This window comes from Entelurus aequoreus, linkage group LG11 (assembly GCF_033978785.1).
Source record: "Entelurus aequoreus isolate RoL-2023_Sb linkage group LG11, RoL_Eaeq_v1.1, whole genome shotgun sequence".
Lineage (NCBI taxonomy): Eukaryota > Metazoa > Chordata > Actinopteri > Syngnathiformes > Syngnathidae > Entelurus > Entelurus aequoreus.
The window spans coordinates 61,883,770-61,905,952 of record NC_084741.1 but is presented as its reverse complement, the minus strand read 5'-3'; the positions used below and the strand labels follow the sequence as shown (position 1 = coordinate 61,905,952).

General features: G+C 38.8%; 1 protein-coding gene across 1 annotated transcript in view; it reads right to left on the bottom strand.

The window, feature by feature from the left end:
* LOC133660324 (intermembrane lipid transfer protein VPS13B-like) overlaps positions 1-22,183 on the bottom strand; it is a 563,168-nt gene that overhangs the window by 319,468 nt on the left and 221,517 nt on the right. The window contains 2 exon segments of the mRNA XM_062063728.1: positions 10,922-11,125; positions 21,196-21,413. Of these exon segments, the coding sequence (XP_061919712.1) occupies positions 10,922-11,125; positions 21,196-21,413 (422 nt within the window).

Sequence of the window (22,183 nt, the reverse complement as noted above, 5' to 3'; positions counted from 1 at the left end):
TTTCTGGGTGTTGTTGATAAATGGTTTTCGCCTTGCATAGGAGAGTTTTAACTTGCACTTACAGATGTAGCGACCAACTGTAGTTACTGACAGTGGGTTTCTGAAGTGTTCCTGAGCCCATGTGGTGATATCCTTTACACACTGATGTCGCTTGTTGATGCAGTACAGCCTTAGGGATCGAAGGTTACGGGCTTAGCTGCTTACATGCAGTGATTTCTCCAGATTCTCTGAACCCTTTGATGATATTACGGACCGTAGATGGTTAAATCCCTAAATTCCTTGCAATAGCTGGTTGAGAAAGGTTTTTCTTAAACTGTTCAACAATTTCTTCACGCATTTGTTGACAAAGTGGTGACCCTCGCCCCATCCTTGTTTGTGAATGACTGAGAATTTCATGGAATCTACTTTTATACCCAATAATTGCACCCACCTGCTCCCAATTTGCCTGTTCACTTGTGGGATGTTCCAAATAAGTGTTTGATGAGCATTCCTCAACTTTATCAGTATTTATTGCCACCTTTCCCAACGTCTTTGTCACGTGTTGCTGGCATCAAATTCAGTTGAATATGCTACAAAGACAAGATATTTGATGTTCAAACTGATAAACCTTTTTTTTTTGCAAATAATCATTAACTTTAGAATTTGATGCCAGCAACACGTGACAAACGCAACAGTTGCATTTTTAACACTTGTGCTCCCCTTAAGGTACCAGTAGAGTGGAAAAACAATTTTACTTTATATGCTTATTTGTGTTTCATTGTATCCATCAAACCATATCCAATTGTATTTACAATCCGCAAAGTACGTGAAAACACTGTTTAAACATCAGAAAATGCCACAAATTCAGCCAGCCATTTTGAATATTGCGCTCTGAATACCTTCGGCTATTTCCAGAGAATGACATCACAGCAGTAACGTTTCTGCACTCTGACCATGTTATCAGATCAGTCATACTGGAAACACGCAAAAATTGGAAAGAGATTTGGTGTTTATCATTCACAATCCTCATGTAAGACAAGAACACATACACTTGGCTTTTTTATGCATTTGAAATTGTAAATAAATAGTCAACAACTGATTCAACAGATGGAGGGTCCTCTGTTACGCTTATTCAGAAACTGCCAACAATAATCCATTTACATGTCGTGACCTGACAATTAATCACGTATGAGTGATATTGTTATCATAAGCATCAATGCAGACAGACTATTTTAGCGGCGCATTGATAGCAGTGAGATAATGCCAGCTTATGCTGCTTCTGCTTCTTATTTGCAATGGATGCAGCTCTTACCAGGTAGTAGACAAATGTGGCCATGGTCTGACAGGCTGGTTGACTTTGACATCCCCCGAGAGAGCAAAATAGACCCCAAAAGATACTTCCTGCAGGAACTTTTTTTATAACCCTTTGTGAGGATTGTGATTGAATCTTCCTCAAAACGGAATAATGTGAGCGTCCCGTCGGTCGGCATCCCAGCGGGAGTGGAAATATTACAGTAAGTGTTTGTTTTATTCTGTTTTTTTATTGTTCGTTTGTATGTTTAGCACCTATCAATTCTGCGTATGCTAGTGTCACAAATAAAACTGCGGCCATCACTGGGCTTCTAAAACTTATTGCTCATCCGCTTTGTGTTCGGGCTGAAAAATATAAGGTCCTGGATCATAATTTTTCCAAAAGTAATTGTTGTTGGCTCTCCCAAAGTCTGCTTGATTAGCATTGTTGTTGATAGGGAAGGGATCTTTGGTTCCTAGCGTGACGTCAAGCAATCATGTGACTGGCTTCCTTATTATCTCTCAAAATGGCTCAGGAATCTCCGGGAGATTTATATTATTTTGATATATATTTATTCGCAAACTTTGGAAGTCTGTTGGTGTCATAAATCAGACATATATGATAATAGCTGCGATATAAAGGCAACTTGTTTTGTCACTCTGCTGGTACTTTAAGATGCTAAATTCAGAATAGGCTTGGAGCCTATCCCACCGGCACTCAGGCGGAAGGCAGGATACACCTTGGATAAGTTAAAAATGCAAAACATAAATGATATTAAAGAGGAAGCGTTAGGAAAAAAACAACATTCAGGACCTGTTTTTGTGTATTTGCATAAGTCCTGAAATTTTTAAAACAAACCATGGAGGCCTGGCGGACATATTTTCGAACTATAAGTCACAGTTTTTTTCATAGTTTGGCCGGGGGTGCGACTTATACTCAGGAGCGACTTATGTGTGAAATTATTAACACATTACCGTAAAATATTAAATAATATTATTTAGCTCATTCACGTAAGAGACTAGACGTATAAGATTTCATCAGATTTAGCGATTATGAGTGACAGATTGTTTGGTAGACGTATAGCATGTTCTATATGTTATAGTTATTTGAATGACTCTCACCATAATATGTTACGTTAACATACCAGGCACGTTCTCAGTTGGTTATTTATGCCTCATATAACGTACACTTATTCAGCCTGTTGTTCACTATTCTTTATTTGTTTTAAATTGCCTTTTAAATGTCTATTCTTGGTGTTGGGTTTTATCCAATAAATTTCCCCAAAAAATGCGACTTATATATGTTTTTTTCCTTCTTTATTATTTTCGACCGGAGCGACTTATACTCAGAAAAATACGGTTTATATAAATAAATAAATAAATAAATATATATATATATATATATATATATATATATATATATATATATATATATATATATATATATATATATATATATATATATATATATATATATATTTTATTTTTTTATTTTTATTTTTTAAATGTATCCAAATGTGTATTTACTGTATATATATATATATAAATGTATCCAAATGTGTGTATATATATATATATATATATATATATATTACACACACACACACACACACACACACACACACACACACACACACACACACACACACACACACACACACACACACGCAATGTATTTACAGTATATATGTTAAATCCATACTGGTGCAAACAACATTACATATTACGTTCTTTGAATTTTACCGTATGTTCTGCGATGGCATTGCCTTAGGTGTGCGTATTAATTTCATACCAAATTGAAGAGGGAAGTTTGCCAAACATGTAATAATATAGTACAAACTGTGGTAAAACCCTATTTTCGAGGGTAATCGCAAATACACTGTTATATAAGTGTGGAACAATTTCCCTTGTGGATCAATAAAGTTTGTCTAAGTCTAAGTTATATGGGTATGCACTTTTAAAGGTTTTTAATGATTTGCTTTTAATGTCTGATTCTGGTAGCTCTGCCATTTTAGTGCTTTTAGATCTTACAGCTGCCTTTGATACAGTCGACCACACAATTCTTTTAGACCACCTGAGAGACTGTGTGGGTGTCAGGGAGACTGCATTAGAGTGATTCAGATCCTACCTGTCAGAGAGGTCCTTCTCTGTCAGGCTGGGGGACGCCACCTCTTCTTGAATGAATGAATGAATGATCTTTATTGTCATTGTGCATGTGCATTGTGCATGTCATTGTGCATGTTCTTCTGCTCCGCTTTACTGTGGTGTCCCCCAGGGATCCATTCTAGGCCCCATCCTGTTTTCCTTGTACATTCTCCCTCTTGGAGAGATTTTTAAGAAACATGGAGTGTCTTATCACTTTTATGCAGATGACTGCCAAATGTATATGCCAATTTCAAAAGGCCACGGCCCCCTGACACCCCTTCTCAACTATCTATGTGATGTCAAGGCTTGGTTAGCCCAGAATGTTTTAATAATGAATGAGGGAAAAACGAAAATTTCAGTTTTTGGTCCGGCCCTCACTGACTTGGGACCATTGCAAAATTATGTGCGTCCCAAAGTCACCAGCCTTGGCGTCACTATAGACAGCGATTTTAAATTTGACAAACAAGTCAATGGCGTTTTAAAATCGTGTTTTTATCATCTTCGTCTTTTAGCAAAGGTAAAGCCATTATTATCTTTTAACCTTTTTGAACAAGTCGTGCATGCTTTTATTTCAAGTCGCCTGGACTACTGCAATGCACTTTATGCTGGCATTAGCCAAAAAGCTCTCTCCCGGTTGCAGTTAGTCCAGAACGCGGCAGCACGACTTTTAACAGGGGCCAGGAAACGTGAGCATATAACCCCAATTCTTCGGAGTTTGCACTGGCTCCCTGTTCATTTTAGAATTGATTTTAAATCCTTGCTGTTTGTTTTTAAAGCTTTACATGGACTGGCACCTCAGTATATCTCGGACCTCATCCAAATTTACACTCCTGCGCGCGCTCTGAGGTCCGAGAGCCAGCTCCAGCTCGTGGTGCCCAGGACGAGACTTAAACCCAGGGGAGACAGGGCCTTCTCTGTGGTCGGCCCTAAACTCTGGAACACTCTGCCCCTCCATGTTCAAACTGCTTCCACAGTGGAGTGTTTTAAGTCTCGTCTTAAGACCCACTTTTATTCTTTGGCTTTTAACACTACGTGAGTTGTGTGGTCTTCTGTCCTCTGTTGTCCTGTGTGGTTAGGGTTAGGGTTATAAATTTTGTCTATTTTACTGTTTTAATTGGTTTTACCCTTTAAAATCGTTTTTAATCATATTTATTTTTTATATTGTCTCTGTATTGGTTTTCTATTCATTTATTCTTTGTTTTTATTCAGTCATTGGTGTAGCATAATATTGTTTTTAATATTGTTTTTAATATCGTTTTTAATATTGTTTTTAATATTGTTTTTAACATGGCTGTGCAGCACTTTGGAAACGTTCTTGTTGTGTAAATGTGCTATATAAATAAAGTGGATTGGATTGGATATGTGCGAGCACACACACACACACACACACACCCAACACACACACACACACACACACACACACACACACACACACACACACACACACACACACACACACACACACACACACACACACAAACACACACAGACATGCGTACACAAATACACACGTTACAACGCTTTTTGGGTACTAGAATAACATTTCAGTTTGTATTGATTAGAGCACGCTATAACACCTCTTACATCAGACCTTGGCGACAATAAAATATGAAGTATAAACAATAAAACATTGAAAATTAAGAGTATGTAAAAGTTTGACTCCTACCTTGTTAACTTCCCAGACCAATAAGAAATATAAAGCAGCTAAAACACAGGGAAGTGTGGAGAGAGTGTCTTGCATATATTACCCATCATGCACTATATTGGATTTATAAATGTGTAGTTTTAAACAATATATACATATTTTATAATGTCTACAACATTCAATGAGCAGGAGGTGTGCAATGTGCGACTTTGTGTTGACTTTATCTGTTGGGTATACTTAATTTACACCATGAGTGGGGAAAGTTGTTTGGATTGGGTCATATAAATGGATGCTGTGCTCACTTCCTTTGAAAATAAGCTTGTAGTTTTATGTTTATAATTCCATTGATATCCACATGAGGGCAACTCATTTCTATCATATTAAAGTAAATCGCAGGGAAGTACATTTTGTGCAGAAACTACCGCGCAGGCCAACCATCTTGTTAAACTTGTGATGTCTCGCGGGCCGCACTGAAGACTTCGGCAGGCCGTAGTTTGGACACCCCAGGTCAAGAACGTATTTTGATTTATTTATTATTGAGTTATAAAGTATACCGTTTAATTTTAGGGCCTCTGTGCTCTAAACAGGCTGAGAATCCAAGTTTATTTTCTCTGCAGAGTTTGTCTGTGCTCATCAGAGGGACCCAAACACTGGTGGACAGCAGCAGATCAGGAGGACAGACAGGTGTGTGTGTTTGGGGGCGGAGGGTGTGTGTCGGGGGGATGAATGCTATAGAAATTGAATCATAATTAATTTTATTGTGTACTGCTTCTACAGGTGTTATCTGTAGTACTCATGTTAGACTTTAAACTAGTCAATTTCCAAATTGTCACATGACATGAATGGGGGGGGTCTCACTCCAACAAAGTTCCATGGACCAATGTGTTTTTAATTTGCATAAACAGTCAATTTGGTCACTGTTATAGCTATTTCAAATATGTGTTAGTGTTCTAGTTCAGTGTGGCTGTGCTGCGGAAAGTATCTTCTGTGGTTAGTCAGAAAAGAGACAAAAAAATGTTTGTTTGGGTTTGTGTGTGTTTCTTTTAAAATAAATGTCTTAATTTGTATAATACAAAACAAACAATTTCTTCTTTGGTTGTTCAGTAGTGGCTGTTTACAGTATGGTATGATACAAAATACATATACTTTAAAATGATTTCAATGGAGTGGGTGCGATGTGGTATGGATATAGTTAAGAATAAGGACTAGAAAGGGGTCAGGAGGTGTGCTTCTTGGGGAGAGTGTGCTGCCACAACTGCTGAGAATTATCAAAACAGCTCCCACATTCTTGCTCAATCATCAACCTCCCACAGGACCAAACACTTCTACTAATGTTTGTATTTAAGTAAACAGTGACAAGTGGGACTCTGTGTTATAGACGCAGCATGCTAGAAGTCCTTCACTGGCGAACCGTATACTTGCCACTGGGTCCACAAATGACACATTGATAAATGTTGATGGCTCTAAAATGAATGCAGACACAAATGCACATTGCCATATGGTTTGAAACATTTTTTTTTTTTCTCAAATAGGTGCTCAAACTGACGCACTTCATTGCCTCTCAGATGTCGTTATGGTGTTTCTGTGATCCCAGAGGGCCACACATTTCTAACAGGATTGACGTGGTCATAGGGTATTCATTAAATCACTGGATAGTTGTCACAGCTTAACAACACAAACGCTCATCTAAACTATCATGTTAATGCAGCTGGCTTTCTGGCCTCTCACAAAAATCACACTATGCAAACATTTCTCTTTGGCTAACACTATAAATATCTTAAGACTGCTCCTTGCCGCCATTACTACTGTACCGCTTTGGACAATCTACAGCCCTATACACACTACAGATGAAAACTAGCCTTCTGGCTAATTCTGGCTTTTTTAAACATGTGTAGTCATGTGTTTTATGAAATTGCATTGTCCCCTTTGAAATAAACTAATCTTAATCTTAACTACCCAATGTCCAATCTGTGTAAAAAGCACTGTCACAGAACTTGGGGTTGAAGTTGCCCTGGCATTTTCAGACTGAGCTGTAGCAAAATCCTACACAAACATAACAATGTTCTGTTTTATTTATATAGTTTCAAAATGCACTACTGGATATGCAGTAAGCATTGTAAGCCGTCTTCTTCGGGTTAAGAGCTGTTTTAGACTCACTTAAAGGGAGTGTTTTTTTCAACAAGCAAAACAATAACACCATTGGACAGCCTATGTTACCATTGGTGGTTTAACAAAACACATTTGTTTCAAAACTGTTTATATTTTTCACAATTACTAAGTTTGTGTTGTAAAAAAAATGTACGCAACAAACTACAAATAATTGGTGTTCACAGCTGTCACTCACCTTGTCTCTTCAACACGTACGCGCAGGGAGCGCATGCACACATACTAAAAACAGTCCAAGAGAAGCAACGAACAATTTGCAGTCATGTCATTGTTGTGACAGGATATACATTCAATGACAGCTAACACTAACTATCTAAATTGCTATCATTAGCTAACAACACCCAAAGCAAATGCACGTGCACATTTTACGTACACACGTAGTTATGTATTTACGTTCTAGAAGGCATGCGAGGGTGGCGTATAACGCTTAAAAAACATTGGAAAGTTAGCGCCCTCTAGGCATCTGTGTAAATGTTGCAAACAAGGTATAGATGTACAGTATAAGTTCAACAGCGTGAATAGTACGGAATATAGGCAAAACATATCTTGAAATGCATAGGACTATTTTAGGGCTAGAATGTTGCCTATCATCCACAATCTCTATGTGAGACAAGAAACCATATGTCTTTCTCTTTTATCTGCATTCTAAATAGCGAAAAACTGCTAGCCCGAGGCGGCTAACAATGCAGGTCATGGGGAGACATCTATTCCGCTTATAAAGCCCACCAAAAACATTAAAAACCCATCAACAACGCTTAGTGGCTTTGTGGTTAGAGTGTCCGCCCTGAGACTGGAAGGTCGTAAGTTCAAACCCAGAGTCTTACCAAAGACTATAAAAATGGGACCCATTGCCTCCCTGTTTGGCACTCAGCATCAAGGGGTGGAATTGGGGGTTAAATCACCAAATGATTCCCGAGCGCCGCCACCACTGCTGCTCACTGCTCCCCTCACCTCCAGGGGGGTGAACATGGGGATGGGTCAAATGCAGAGGATAATTTCACCACACCTAGTGCGTGTGTGACTATCGTTGGGACTTTAACTTAACTTTAACTTATTAAATGTTGTGACCTGCATATTAACCAAGCTATAGCGACATTGTTATTATAAAAGCTAACACCAAGGAACTATTTGTTTGGCATAGTGAGACAGCGTCCAGTTCACAGAGACACTTGCACTGCTCTTTTGTCTAATAGTGAGAGGTAAACGAGCTGCCTCTGAGCTTGGAAAAGTTAATGCTAGATCAGACCTGCGCATTCTGCGGCCCGCGGGCCACATCCGGCCCTTTGTGCGTCCCTGTCCGGCCCGCGTGAGGCCAATCATAAATCACAAAATACATTTAAAAATGTCGAGTGTGCAATACAACGGTGTTGCTTTTGTTTTGAAACGCGTTATTTGTATTACTTCCGTGTGAACGTATGCGCGTGCGTGATTGTGAGTGAATGTGAACAGCTGCAATCACAAATTACAAAATAAAGTTGAAAAAACATCTATGTCGTGCACGCAATACAACTGTGCTGCTTTTATTTTGAAAAGTGTTATTTATGGACGTATGTCCGTGTGTAACCTGTGAGTGAAGGTGCACAGCGACAAGTGATGCACGGTTTACACCCGAGACGCTAAAAAGAGAAAAGTTGATGACGAATGGCGTGTTTTCAACAAGACATGGACTGCCAAGCAACGTTCCTTCTAAGGTGCGCGCCTGCGCAATTGCGCACTGCTCAAGTGTCCGCTGTGCACAGCAAATATATGCCGCGTACCAAATCAAATCCCATCTGAATTCTAAACAAAATAAACACATTTATTCTGTGTAATTTTGCAATGCAACTTTGAGTGACAGTGACAACAAGCGGCCCTAACGGTGTTCGTCAACACCGTTCAATTGAACACCGTTCAATTATTGTAACATCTATCGAGATGCTTCGAGGACAGGAATTATATCGATCACTTTATTGAGCAAAACTGTTTATATTCGGCAATAACCACACAAAAAACATGAGTAAAAAACTTCTATCTCGAAAAACTAGTCATTTTCTGCCGTACAAACCAGGCCAAAACCAACTTGTCATCTGTCACCAACACGCATACCACTAAACCACTGCTGCGTTTATGGCCACACAAAAAGTCAGACAACTCAAACACCACACAAAGTTACACTATGACTCCTCAGTCATACGTGTGCTTATTTTACTGCCATTTATTATTAATGTTAATTTATTTATATTAATCATGGAATGCTGTTACTAGAGAAAGTTACAGGAATGCACACTTCATCCTATGCTTACATTTCATTGTGCAACATGAGGATGTTTAAGGGGAACTAAATGTGATCTCTGAAAGGGGTAAAAATGATTTCCAAAGCAGTGCTTTTGGTATGAAGTTAAGTTAGGTTAAATGAAAGTATTATTATTAATTATTATTATTATTATAATTATTATTATTATTATTATTATTATTATTATTTATCTTACGGTATATATATAATATTGAGCAAAATTTAATTGAAATATTGTCGATGTGGCCCTCCAGCAGTGCTCGGGTTGCTCATGCCGCCCCCAGTAAAAATTAATTGCCCACCCCTGTGCTAGATTAATAATCATGCCTCGTACAGTACAAGGCTGTGACTGTTTGCAAAAAAGTTGTTCAACTTTGAAATGCCACACGCTACAGACTAAATCTCCAGACCAAATAAATCAGTGAATACTAGCTTGGAAGACGAAGTAAGATAGTTTGTTTTTAACATTTTTACCAGAGCACCAAGCTAAATTTACCAGCTCAGCTCTTGTGCTGGAAGTGACAACCATCCAATCAGCCGATACCCCAGTGAGAGTGAACATTGTAAGTCACTGTTTTGTTATGTTGTCGATTACAGTCGTCCATCGCCACATCACGGAAAAACGTTTTTAAAGCATATTCATAAACATGTTTCCCCTAAATTAAACTTTTTCAAGCTTAAAAGTGGCTAAATGACCTAAAAATATCTATAGTACAGTAGTATTGGCTACTAGATGAGACCAAACTAATCAAATCACGGTGTTCGGTATTGTTGCCGCTACTTGGCGCAGTCTCAGGCAGCATTACTATATTGGATTAAAAGAGGGTAAAGGTGACTGAAGGGTGTTATTTCATGTATAGAGGGCTCTCATATGTTGAAAAATGTTTTTGTAGTGAACAATTTTAATGCTCTAGCTATTAAAATATTAGACTTTTAATTAGTAATTCCTTGTTGTTGACAAAAGCAGTGTTGGTTGCTATGTGCCCTGTGAAATCAATGCGCCCAGCAAAGAAGTTCCTGTAATGCTTAAAATGATCAAAATACTGTAAACATTACCTGTTAACATGACTGTGCCTGTTACAACATTACATACAAACAACATGTATATGAAACGTTGTTGGAGAATTTTGGCGGGCTACATATGCAAAATAGGTCACTCCTCATTACCTCCATTGTTAGCAGCCGCTTGCTAGCAGTTTTTCACTGTTTAGAACTTGCATAACCAAGAAAGATATGTCTGTTCTAATTTCATATGTGGATGATGGGCAAAATTCCCCACCAAAAGTTTAATTTTCCTTTAACTGATGGTCAGAGTGATGTGTGTAAATAAACTTTGAGCAGGTACATTTCTGACAAACTTGCCTATTAACAGTTTAAAAAAGGTCTTCAGTTATGAACACTATAGCCATATGAGTAAAACAAACCTCAGTAGGGGAGCCGACATCTGCAGAGGGGCTATAGGTGCTGGTGTCTGGCACGGCTGTACCAGCACTGCTGCGGACTGGAGAGGATGGAGTGGCACCAGTGGGGGGCTCTGGTATACTGGTGGTCTGACGTAAAATGCCCTGCTTTTGGAGACGAGCCCAGGTAGAAGTCCAGTTCAGTAAGAGCTCATAGGACAGCTGAATCTGGTGAGAGACCCGAGCAAAGTAAGGAAAATAGAACAAAAACGTAAGACAAAAAAAACCAAACATATATTTGCACAATATATTAATCAAATATGTTTTAATACAAAAACAAAAGGTCCTGAGGGTTTCTCATGCTAATTAATAAAAGTTGTATTTTTCAGCTTTGTGACCTTAAGGGGACCATGTCAACAAGGCTTAATATAATATTAACACATGCAGACCACTACTCCACCTAAGTGAATTCAAAGATAAATCTGCATGACACACCACAAGTGCTGACATTAAAAAGCAGATTCAAATATATTTTGGCCAATGTCTGACTCAAACAGCTGCTTTAGGGAGTTCTCGTGTAGTTGAAGTCATTACCACTGATTTGGCTTGGCAGTTTGGTAGTTATGTGACACTAAATCTCATTAAAGCTTGAAGAGAAGACAGTGTAAGAGGAATAGTAGCCAGTAATGGACCACAATCCATCCCCTCTTGTCTCTTGAACTCATCACCGATTTTGTTTTTTCTGACCTGATATTCAGAAATTAATTTCAAAAAAGAGCAATACTGATTTTATTTGTTGAATGTGCCATCATTTGTAAGGCACATCATGCTGATACTGTTTTTCTAACAATTGTGAAAGAATTACCCACAGAGGAAATGTATTTCGTCTCAATTTCCCCTGACCCAGTAAAAAAAAACTTGAGGCTTGTCATCAGTGTTCTCAGCAATATTTCATGTGATCACTTGAGGCTCTAACTTTGAACAACAGCAAAGCCAAAAACATGAGTGGAAAACATGACAATGGAAAGCAGGGGTCATAATGCTTTCAGTTATGAGACTTATTTGGAAAAGAGAAGGGCTGTAGAAAGTTACACTCTTTCTAAGCAAAACTGTAGATTTCGAATATAGTCCTTCTACAGCCACATGTGCCTCCTACCTTTGAAGGTAGGAGGCACACGGATACATGAGCACACATCAGTGCAAGTCATTACAGCTGCGTTATTTCAAATATGTCTACAAAGACCTACAAAGGGCAGGATAAAACAGCTGTGAAACATACCCTAGCACTGTACTTCAGTGAACAACTGACCTTGGCATACCTTTAAAATCAATGCTATTTGATGTTGTTATTAAAATACACTATATTGCCAAAAGTATTTGGCCACCCATCCAAATGATCAGAATCAGGTGTCCTAATCACTTGGCCAGGTCACAGGTGTATGAAATCAAGCACTTAGGCATGGAGAATGTTTCTCCAAACATTTGTGAAAGAATGGGCCGCTCTCAGGAGCTCAGTAATTTCCAACCTACATCATATTGAACCCTATGAGTTAGGAATGGGATGGCACTTCAAGTTCATATGTGAGTCAGAGCAGGTGGCCAAAAACTTTTGGCAATATAGTGTGTATATATATATATTTATTAGGGGTGTGGGAAAAAATCGATTTGAATTCGAATCGCGATTCTCACGTTGTGCGATTCAGAATCGATTCTCATTTTTTAAAAATCGATTTTTATTTTAGAATTTTTTTATTTAGAATGTCTTTTTTTTTTTTTTTTTTTAATGAATCAATCCAACAAAACAATACACAGCAATACCATAACAATGCAATCTAATTCCAAAACCAAAGCTGACCCAGCAACACTCAGAACTGCAATAAACAGAGCAATTGAGAGGAGACACAAACACGACACAGAACAAACCAAAAGTAGTGAAACAAAAATGAATATTATCAACAACAGTATCAATATTAGTTACAATTTCAACATAGCAGTGATTAAAAATCCCTCATTGACATTATCATTAGACATTTTTAAAAAAAAAGAAAAAAAGAACAATAGTGTCACAGTGGCTTACACTTGCATCGCATCTCATAAACTTGACAACACACTGTGTCCAATATTTTCACAAAGATAAAATAAGTCATATTTTTTGTTCATTTAATAGTTAAAACAAATTTACATTATTGCAATCAGTTGATAAAACATTGTCCTTTACAATTATAAAAGCTTTTTACAAAAATCTACTACTCCGCTTGCATGTCAGCAGACTGGGGTAGATCCTGCTGAAATCCTATGTATTGAATGAATAGAGAATCGTTTTGAATCGAGAATCGTGTTGAATTGAAAAAAAAAAAATCGATTTTGAATCAAATCGTGACCCCAAGAATCGATATTGAATCGAATTGTGGGACACCCAAAGATTCACAGCCCTTATATATAAATATATATATACACATACATATATATACATATATATATATATATATATATATATATATATATATATATATATATATATATATATATATATATATATATATATATATATATATATATATATATATATATATATATATATATATATATATACACACATACATATATACATACATATATACACACTACCGTTCAAAAGTTTGGGGTCACATTGAAATGTCCTTGTTTTTGAAGGAAAAGCACTGTACTTTTCAATAAAGATAACTTTAAACTAGTCTTAACTTTAAAGGAATACACTCTATACATTGCTAATGTGGTAAATGACTATTCTAGCTGCAAATGTCTGGTTTTTGGTGCAATATCTACATAGGTGTATAGAGGCCCATTTCCAGCAACTATCACTCCAGTGTTCTAATGGTACAATATGTTTGCTCATTGGCTCAGAAGGCTAATTGAGGATTAGAAAACCCTTGTGCAATCATGTTCACACATCTGAAAACAGTTTAGCTCGTTACAGAAGCTACAAAACTTTGAGCAGATTGAGTTTCTGGAGCATCACTTTTGAACAGTAGTATATATATATATATATATATATATATATATATATATATATATATATATATATATATATATATATATATATATATATATATATATATATATATATACTGAACAAAAATATAAACACAAAACTTGTTTTTTTCATGTTTTGAACTCAAATATCTAAAACGTTTCCTATACACATAAAAGACAAATTTCTCTGAAATATTGTTCACAAATCTGTCTAAATCTGTGTTTGTAAGCACTTCTTCTTTGCCAAGATAATCCATCCCACCTTACAGGTGTGGCATATCAAGACGCTGATTAGTAGTTTTATGAAGTAATGTAAAAGACGGTCACAATCATTCCAGTGCCTAAAAAACCCACAATCTCCTCCCTCAATGATTATCGCCCCGTTGCACTCACCCCCATCATAATGAAGTGCTTCGAGAGGCTGGTAAAGGAATATATTGTCTCCAGACTTCCCCCCACGTTCGACCCATACCAGTTTGCTTATCGCCCTAACCGCTCCACAGAGGACGCCATCTCCTCTGCACTCTACCTGAGCTTAGAACATCTGGAAGGAAAGGACACACACGTGCGGATGTTGTTTCTGGACTTCAGCTCAGCATTCAACACCATCATCCCGCAGCACTTGGTGAGCAAACTGGCCCTCCTTGGATTCAGTACCCCCCTATGCAACTGGCTGCTTGACTTCCTCACAGACAGACCCCAGTCTGTGAGAGTGGGCAACAACACCTCCAGTGCCATCTCCCTGAGCACCGGCTCCCCCCAGGGATGCGTCCTGAGTCCGCTGCTTTTCACGTTGATGAAGTGAAGTGAAGTGAATTACATTTATATAGCGCTTTTTCTCAAGTGACTCAAAGCGCTTTACATTGTGAAACCCAATATCTAAGTTACATTTAAACCAGTGTGGGTGGCACTGGGAGCAGGTGGGTAAAGTGTCTTGCCCAAGGACACAACGGCAGTGACTAGGATGGCGGAAGCGGGGATCGAACCTGCAACCCTCAAGTTGCTGGCACGGCCGCTCTACCAACCGAGCTATACCGTCCCATGACCCATGACTGCTGCGCTAGGTCCACTACTAACCACATTGTGAAGTATGCGGACGACACAACAGTAGCGGGCCTCATCCGTGACAACAACGACCTGGACTACAGGGATGAGGTGAAACATCTGGTTGACTGGTGCAGAACCAACAACCTGGTCCTGAATGTCGACAAGACCAAGGAGATCATTGTCGACTTCCAGAAGCACCAGTCCAGTCACGCTCCACTCTTCATCAACTGCACAGCGGTGGAGATGGTAAGCAGCACCAAGTTCCTGGGGGTGCAGATAACTGACAATATAACCTGGTCCCTACACACTGGAGCTCTTGTAAAAAGAGCTGAGCAGCGCATGCACTTTTTGCGTCGGATGAAAAGAGCACAGCTCCCTCCCCCCATTCTCACCACATTCTACGGAGGCACTATAGAGAGCCTACTGACCAACAGCATCTCTGTCTGGACTGGAGCCTGCAGTGCCTCAGACTGGAAGTCTCTCCAGAGAGTGGTGAGGACGGCGGAAAAGATCATCAGGACTCCTCTTCCTCCTATCCAGGAGATCGCAAAAACCCGCTGCCTGACCAGGGCTCAGAAAATCAGTAGAGACTCCTCCCACCCCCACCAAGGACGGTTTTCACTGCTGGACTCTAGAAAGAGGTTCCGCAGCCTCAGAAGCAGAACCTCCAGGTTCTGTAACAGCTTCTTCCCTCAGGCCATAACACTCTTGAACGCACCATAATTATCCCCTCAACTCCCCCCAAAATGGATTAACTCGCTGGAATAAAAAAGACAATATAACATACATCCATAAACGTGGATGCATATGAAAAAAGTGCAATATATTTATCTGTACAGTAACCTATTTATTTATTTATATATGCACCTTATTGCTTTTTTATCCTGCACTACCATGAGCTAATGTAACAAAATCTCATTCTTATCTGTACTGTAAAGTTCAAATTTGAATGACAATAAAAAGGAAGTCTAAGTCTAATAATAACGTACAGTATTTGCCTTGGAGAATGGACTTGTACGGTATCTCCTTCCAGCTTTTTCTCTGCCAAACACAACAGAAGCAGCTTTTCCATATTTTCATGTATGACTGATTAGTAGAGGGCTAAGAAAATAATCGATTTTCATTACTTCAGTTCTCATTCTATCAATAGAGTTGATTATATATCGTATAATATATACAGTATATGTATTTATCAATAGTGTAAAATATATATTTATTTAATTGTGATTTATCGTACCTTGCACGCAGCCCTATATAAATATACTCTATGTATATTGTATACCATTGTAAACTATTGGCTTGTGCCTCACAATAAGAAGGTCCTGGGTTTGTCGTGTTGGAAGAGGAAGGGGCCCGCTCCAAACTGTTCCCACAAGGTTGGGAGCATGGAATTGTCCAAAATGTTTTGGTATCCTGGAGCATTCAAAGTTCCTTTCACTGGAACTAAGGGGCCAAGCCCAACTCCTGAAAATCAATCCCACACCATAATTCCTCTTCCACCAAATTTCACACTCAGCACAATGCAGTCCGAAATGTACCGTTCTCCTGGCAACCTCCAAACCCGAACTCGTACATCAGATTGCCAGATGGAAAAGCGTGATTCATCACTCCAGAGAACGCGTCTCCACTGCTCTAGAGTCCAGTGGTGATGCGCTTTACACCACTGCATCTGACGCTTTGCATTGGACTTGGGGATGTATGGCTTAGATGCAGCTGCTCGGCCATGGAAACCCATTCCATGAAGCTCTCTGCGTACTGTACGTGGGCTAATTGGAAGGTCACATGAAGTTTGGAGCTCTGTAGCAACTGACTGTGCATAAAGTCGGTGACCTTTTTGCATTATGCACTTCAGCATCCGCTGACCCCTCTCTGTCAGTTTACGTGGCCTACCAATTTGTGGCCGAGTTGCTGTTGTTCCCAAACTCTTCCATTTTCTTATAATAAATCCGACAGTTGACTTTGGAATATTTAGGAGTGAAGAAATTTCACGACTGGATTTGTTGCACAGGTGGCATCCTATGACAGTTCCAGGCTGGAAATCACTGAGCTGCTGAGTGCGGCCCATTCTTTCACAAATGTTAGTAGAAACAGTCTCCATGCCTATGTGCTTGATTTTATACACATGTGGCCGGGCCAAGTGATTAGGACACCTGATTCTGATCATTTGGATGGGTGGCCAAATACTTTTGGCAATATAGTGTACATACATAAGGAATCTCCTGTCGATGCAACAGATGAGTAGGCAAACCAGTCATTTGCCGAGGTGGGTCCCCATGTGAGAATGAAGACCAAATTGTGATGCACACAATCGGCCACAGCTGCTACAAGGGAAGGAACCCAAAGTGGAACTTTGTTTCTTTCTCTCCTTCTTTGACTGAATGTTGATTGCTCTGTTGGTTTCAAAATCCTTTTCACCTTGTGAAAGCTGGTGCCTCCAAAGAGCTCTGTCGTGGGCTGTTGCTTTCCAAGAGTTCACAGTGAAGTTACATTTCTTAAGGTTTGCCTTCAGAGTATTTTTGTACCTCTTGAGAGGTCTTCCCTGACCGCCATGCCCCTATTTCAACTGTCCATATAGTAACATCTTTGGAATCCTGTTGTCTTCCAGGTGGATAATATATCCTGTCCATCTCAATTGGCACTTGATGATCAAACACAATTGTACACAATAATGAAACAAAAGCAAAAACACATTTTCTCTACTCATTTGCCCTCAAAGTCCTCGAGTTTGTAAATATTATTAAAACAACAAATGATTTTGAGAAAACACAAATATGGACTTTATCACTCTAGTATCGATCATAGTAGCCTGGTATCAAAACCACCAACTTATGTATGGATCCGCCCTTCCTCCTACTGTCGTGTACTGGCTGTGACAATACTGGCACACCAACAGTTGTGGTTACAGTATATTATTCTCTCTCTAACCACTTTTCATCTACTTGTTAGATTCGCTGTTTACTTTCTTCTGTAACATGGTCCATTTACATTTCTTAAACTTTATTAGGCACTTGTTTTTTTGTGTTTCTTAAAGTTGGCTTAGTGGTTATCTTAGCTATTAGCATGCCTGCTTCTGTCTTCCTCTCAGAGTGTACCATGTTTAGCCTCATCCCCCAGTGATAATGCTACGTGATATTATAATTGATGACTTCTGCCTTACGCCACACACTAATCACTAAGTCTGAGGACAGTCAGTCAAACTAAGTACGGGACAAAGTAGATAATAAAAAGGTAGAGTATGGAGAGAGACTGAAAACGCCAATGGCCCATTGTCAATAGCTAAGTCTAGACTGCAAGCTATGCCTCCATTATAAAAATGTTGACCCTCCCACTGTATCCAAATTGCTTCTATTTACATGCATATACTTTGTGTTCATATTTCATTTCCTTTCTTTTCACTCCCTTGTCAATTTTTATAATGCTATCTTATTCCTATTAAAGGAAAGTAGGATCAGTTCAGCAACTACTGTCTGGCCGACAGGCAGGTGGAGCCACTCAAAGATGAGCCCACAGACAAAGGCTTACATGAACTCACAACACAGATGCCACATTTCATGAGTTAGGGAGAAAGAACTGAACATTTGGAGGGCTACGTTCTCCAAAGACCTGTCATCTGCAGATCAAGAGGAATGCAAGGCTGCAGTAGTACAACCTGGAAACCGAACAGAGGCTTCCACAGTCATTCATAAAAACACAACACACATGAAAGACGGGAGAGTATACAGATGGTTAGTGCTCTCTTCCCCTTTTCTAAGCACAATTTATATAGAAACATAACCAAATGGACACTTTGTAGAGTGTGTGTGGTAAGATACACATGTAGAGAAACACATGTGCTGCATGTGTTTTGTGTAGTTTTGCATCTAAGAAGAGCAGCTGAGTCTGGTTACCTGATGAGTCCCCATATCCTGATAACAGTTAAGAGACAGACTGCTTATACTGAAACCTGGATTTTGTTTTTGCGTAGTTGCTACGGCGTCTTCTACATCTTCATTCTCTTATAGGTCTTCGTATAGGTTGAGCATGTGATGTGCAATCCTCTACCGAAATGCTAGGAGCTGTGTTTTTACTTCAGTAAGCAACACTGAGAGGGGTCGCCTATTTTGCTTGTTATATTCCTTTGTTTTTGGTGAACAATGCCCAGGGTTTCCCCTTAATGTAACAGATTGTGGCACACTGCCACGGCAAAATCATAGCTGCGACAACTTGAGAATATGTTTTTTTTTGTTTATTTTTTTGTGAAAAATTTAATTATTGTAATGTATTGTAGCCTCCAAAAAGTCACACAAAGTTTGACGCTATTTCTAACTTTTATTACCAATAACAACTGGCCCAATTCCAACAGGTTGTATATCCCGTGCAAACACTTTTGTCTCCCTGCTTCCCTGGACACGCAACAACACTTCCTTATTCTCCGCCAAACCGCTTTTAGGCACGGATCATGGGAAAAGATTAACATCACATCAAAACCATATGAACATAAACATTAACAATAGCAGGTTGTTACAGAATGGATGGATACATATAGCCTTTGATCAACGAAAACCGCGCTTCCGAAACTGTTTTTATGTGATAACATAAACAAGATACACACGATTGTCTGGAGCGTAGTCAGCATGTCTGCAATATGAACGTAACTTTAATATATTCCAGATATACCCGCAGACAGCGATACACAAAATTTGAAAATATTAAGAGGACAGCGGCAGCTTTTAAGGAGACAAAATCTAACTGTAGCAGCAGCGCTGAGCAAGTGTGACGTCATGCTCGCTGCAGCTAGCTTTTTGTTGGGGACATCGAGGGACAGAAATGGAGTCTCAAACACGAGTACATTCTATAATAACACCAGAAAAAGATGCTAGATTTCTTCCTAGTCATTTTTAATAAAGAAAAAGTCACTAAAAGTCTCTAGACACAAACAAGTCTCAACAAAAGAATGGAAACATTTGAAAGTATATCAAATTAATATAACAGTGTACTTTGCTGTTGTGTAGCCGCTAGCCTACCACGATCACATTTTAAAACATACTTAACTAAAATACAAGAAAACTCAAACCTTGTGTGCTTATTGAAGGCTATTCAACTGTTAACTTGCTGCGAGGCTTTGCACAAGTGAATGCACTGCAGGACTGCTTGTATCAGAGCGCTTATATCGCAGATTTTAGATGCAAGTCGATACAATCCGATACTTTTTGCTGATATACACTAGAACCGATAGCTGACATCATAATCGGATCAGGGCACCCCTAATTATTACCACTGTAACTAATCAATGTGTTACAACAGCTCCAGGAAAACTCATCTCATTATTATTGTGGTACTGTAGTGCAGCAAAAGTGCAGTTCTAGAACATTGACACTTGCACTCCTATAAATGGTAGTGTCAATTTGAAAAAGGACTAACTAGCTCTTTTTTCTAAAGGGGTCCGTTTACTATGGCTATGGCAGCACTTCTTAAAGAGCTGTGACAGGGCTTGACTCGTCATTATAAAAGGAGAAAAGAAGAATGGAAAATACTCCAAAACTTTGTTTTCACTGCATCTTAATGTTAGTAATGACTCAGGATAATATCAAAATAAGTAGCCCTGCAGTGCCAGCCATAAGCGTACAATTTAAAAGGAATTAAACACGAAAAGGGCAAGAGGAAAATTTCCCAGAGCCGCTCTTCAAATATCTGGGAAAGATTTAACCACCGACAGAATACGGACTTTCATTTGTTTCTGGTACCAATTTCCTTCATTATCACCACGGCACGGTCTGAGACATTAAACTGTGTGACCACTCAAAGGGCTGCTCCAATGAAATGTTTACAGAGAACCTAATTTAATACAGCTAATACAATTGAGAAAAAAAAAACATGTGCGATGGTACATGTAGATGTGATTATGGCCCTGAAACACCACAGTCAACTAACATATTTGCTCCCTTTCAAGTCTGTCTGTACGTAGAGAAAGGCACACTATAATAACACCATGTTCAACAATGTGGATGAGTCCAACAATCCACTAGATTGCTTCAATCAGACCCCAAAATGTTTGACCAAAACAAATGAGGCAACACATTTTTGTTAACACTGCCAAGTCCATGACAATCACACACGATAAGACAGTTTGTTTCTAGGACCAAGCCAAACGAAAAACATGGAAAACAGGCTGCTTCTTTACAGTATTGATGTAAGATGATATGGTCAGTACAAACAAATCATGTAACGGCAATGACTAATTTGGGAGAATGTCAACTGACCTGAGGGTTGGAGCACTTGACTCGGACTGGCTGAAGATCAACATGGAGGCATACAACAAAAGAGTGCCTTCCTTCTGGACAGTTTGGAGGCTTATGAGATGTGACTGCAAGTGTGGAGGTACACCCCATCGGTTCGACGAGGCTAAGGCTACGCTGCTGCCCCAGCAGGGTGTATACGCTGAACTGACTCAGGGATATTGTCCATGGAAAAGCATCACCTGGTTGGTGGATACATGAAAGAAAACAATGGGCATATTATATGTCTGCAAACAATATATCAAAACCTCGATAAACACATGAAACAGAAAACTTTTTCAGTTAACATTTGTAGATATTAAATTAAGTGACACTTGCCATGTTAAAAGGTGTGCAGTGCACATTCTTAAAAACATTTTTTTGTTCAAATTGCAAATGAATATTACAGTTCACTCTTGCCAGTCAAGCAGGACAGGTTGAAATGACTAAAAGCATGTCTTCTTATATAAGATTGATAAAATACACCACGTTGTGCCATACATTTGCACAGTTAGTATAGCAATCTAAAAGAAGAGATCCTCAAACTAATGCATCATAAAAATCAAATCTACTCACTTGAAATCAACAGGAATTATAATTGGATTTGAAACACAATCACTCCCTGAAGTATGAGCTTAATTTAGCCAGCTGCATTTCAGCAAGGATCCACCTATTAATAGCACACTGCTACACCCAAACAAAAGCGCTTGATGATCTTTTTGATTATTTCTTATATTCAATGTGGATACGTTTGCAATGAATAAATGCCACATTTATAATAATAACTTTATCATACAATAATGGGATCGGCGCAAACTAAGTCCCCCAATAGATGAATGAATAAACAATGTTATTTATAAAGCCATCTCGGGCTGCAACTATTTATCGATTAAATTGATCGATTAATAATGATCTAATAAGTGAAATTTATTTTTAAAAAATTATAAAATGTAAACGTACGGAGTGCTCTGAA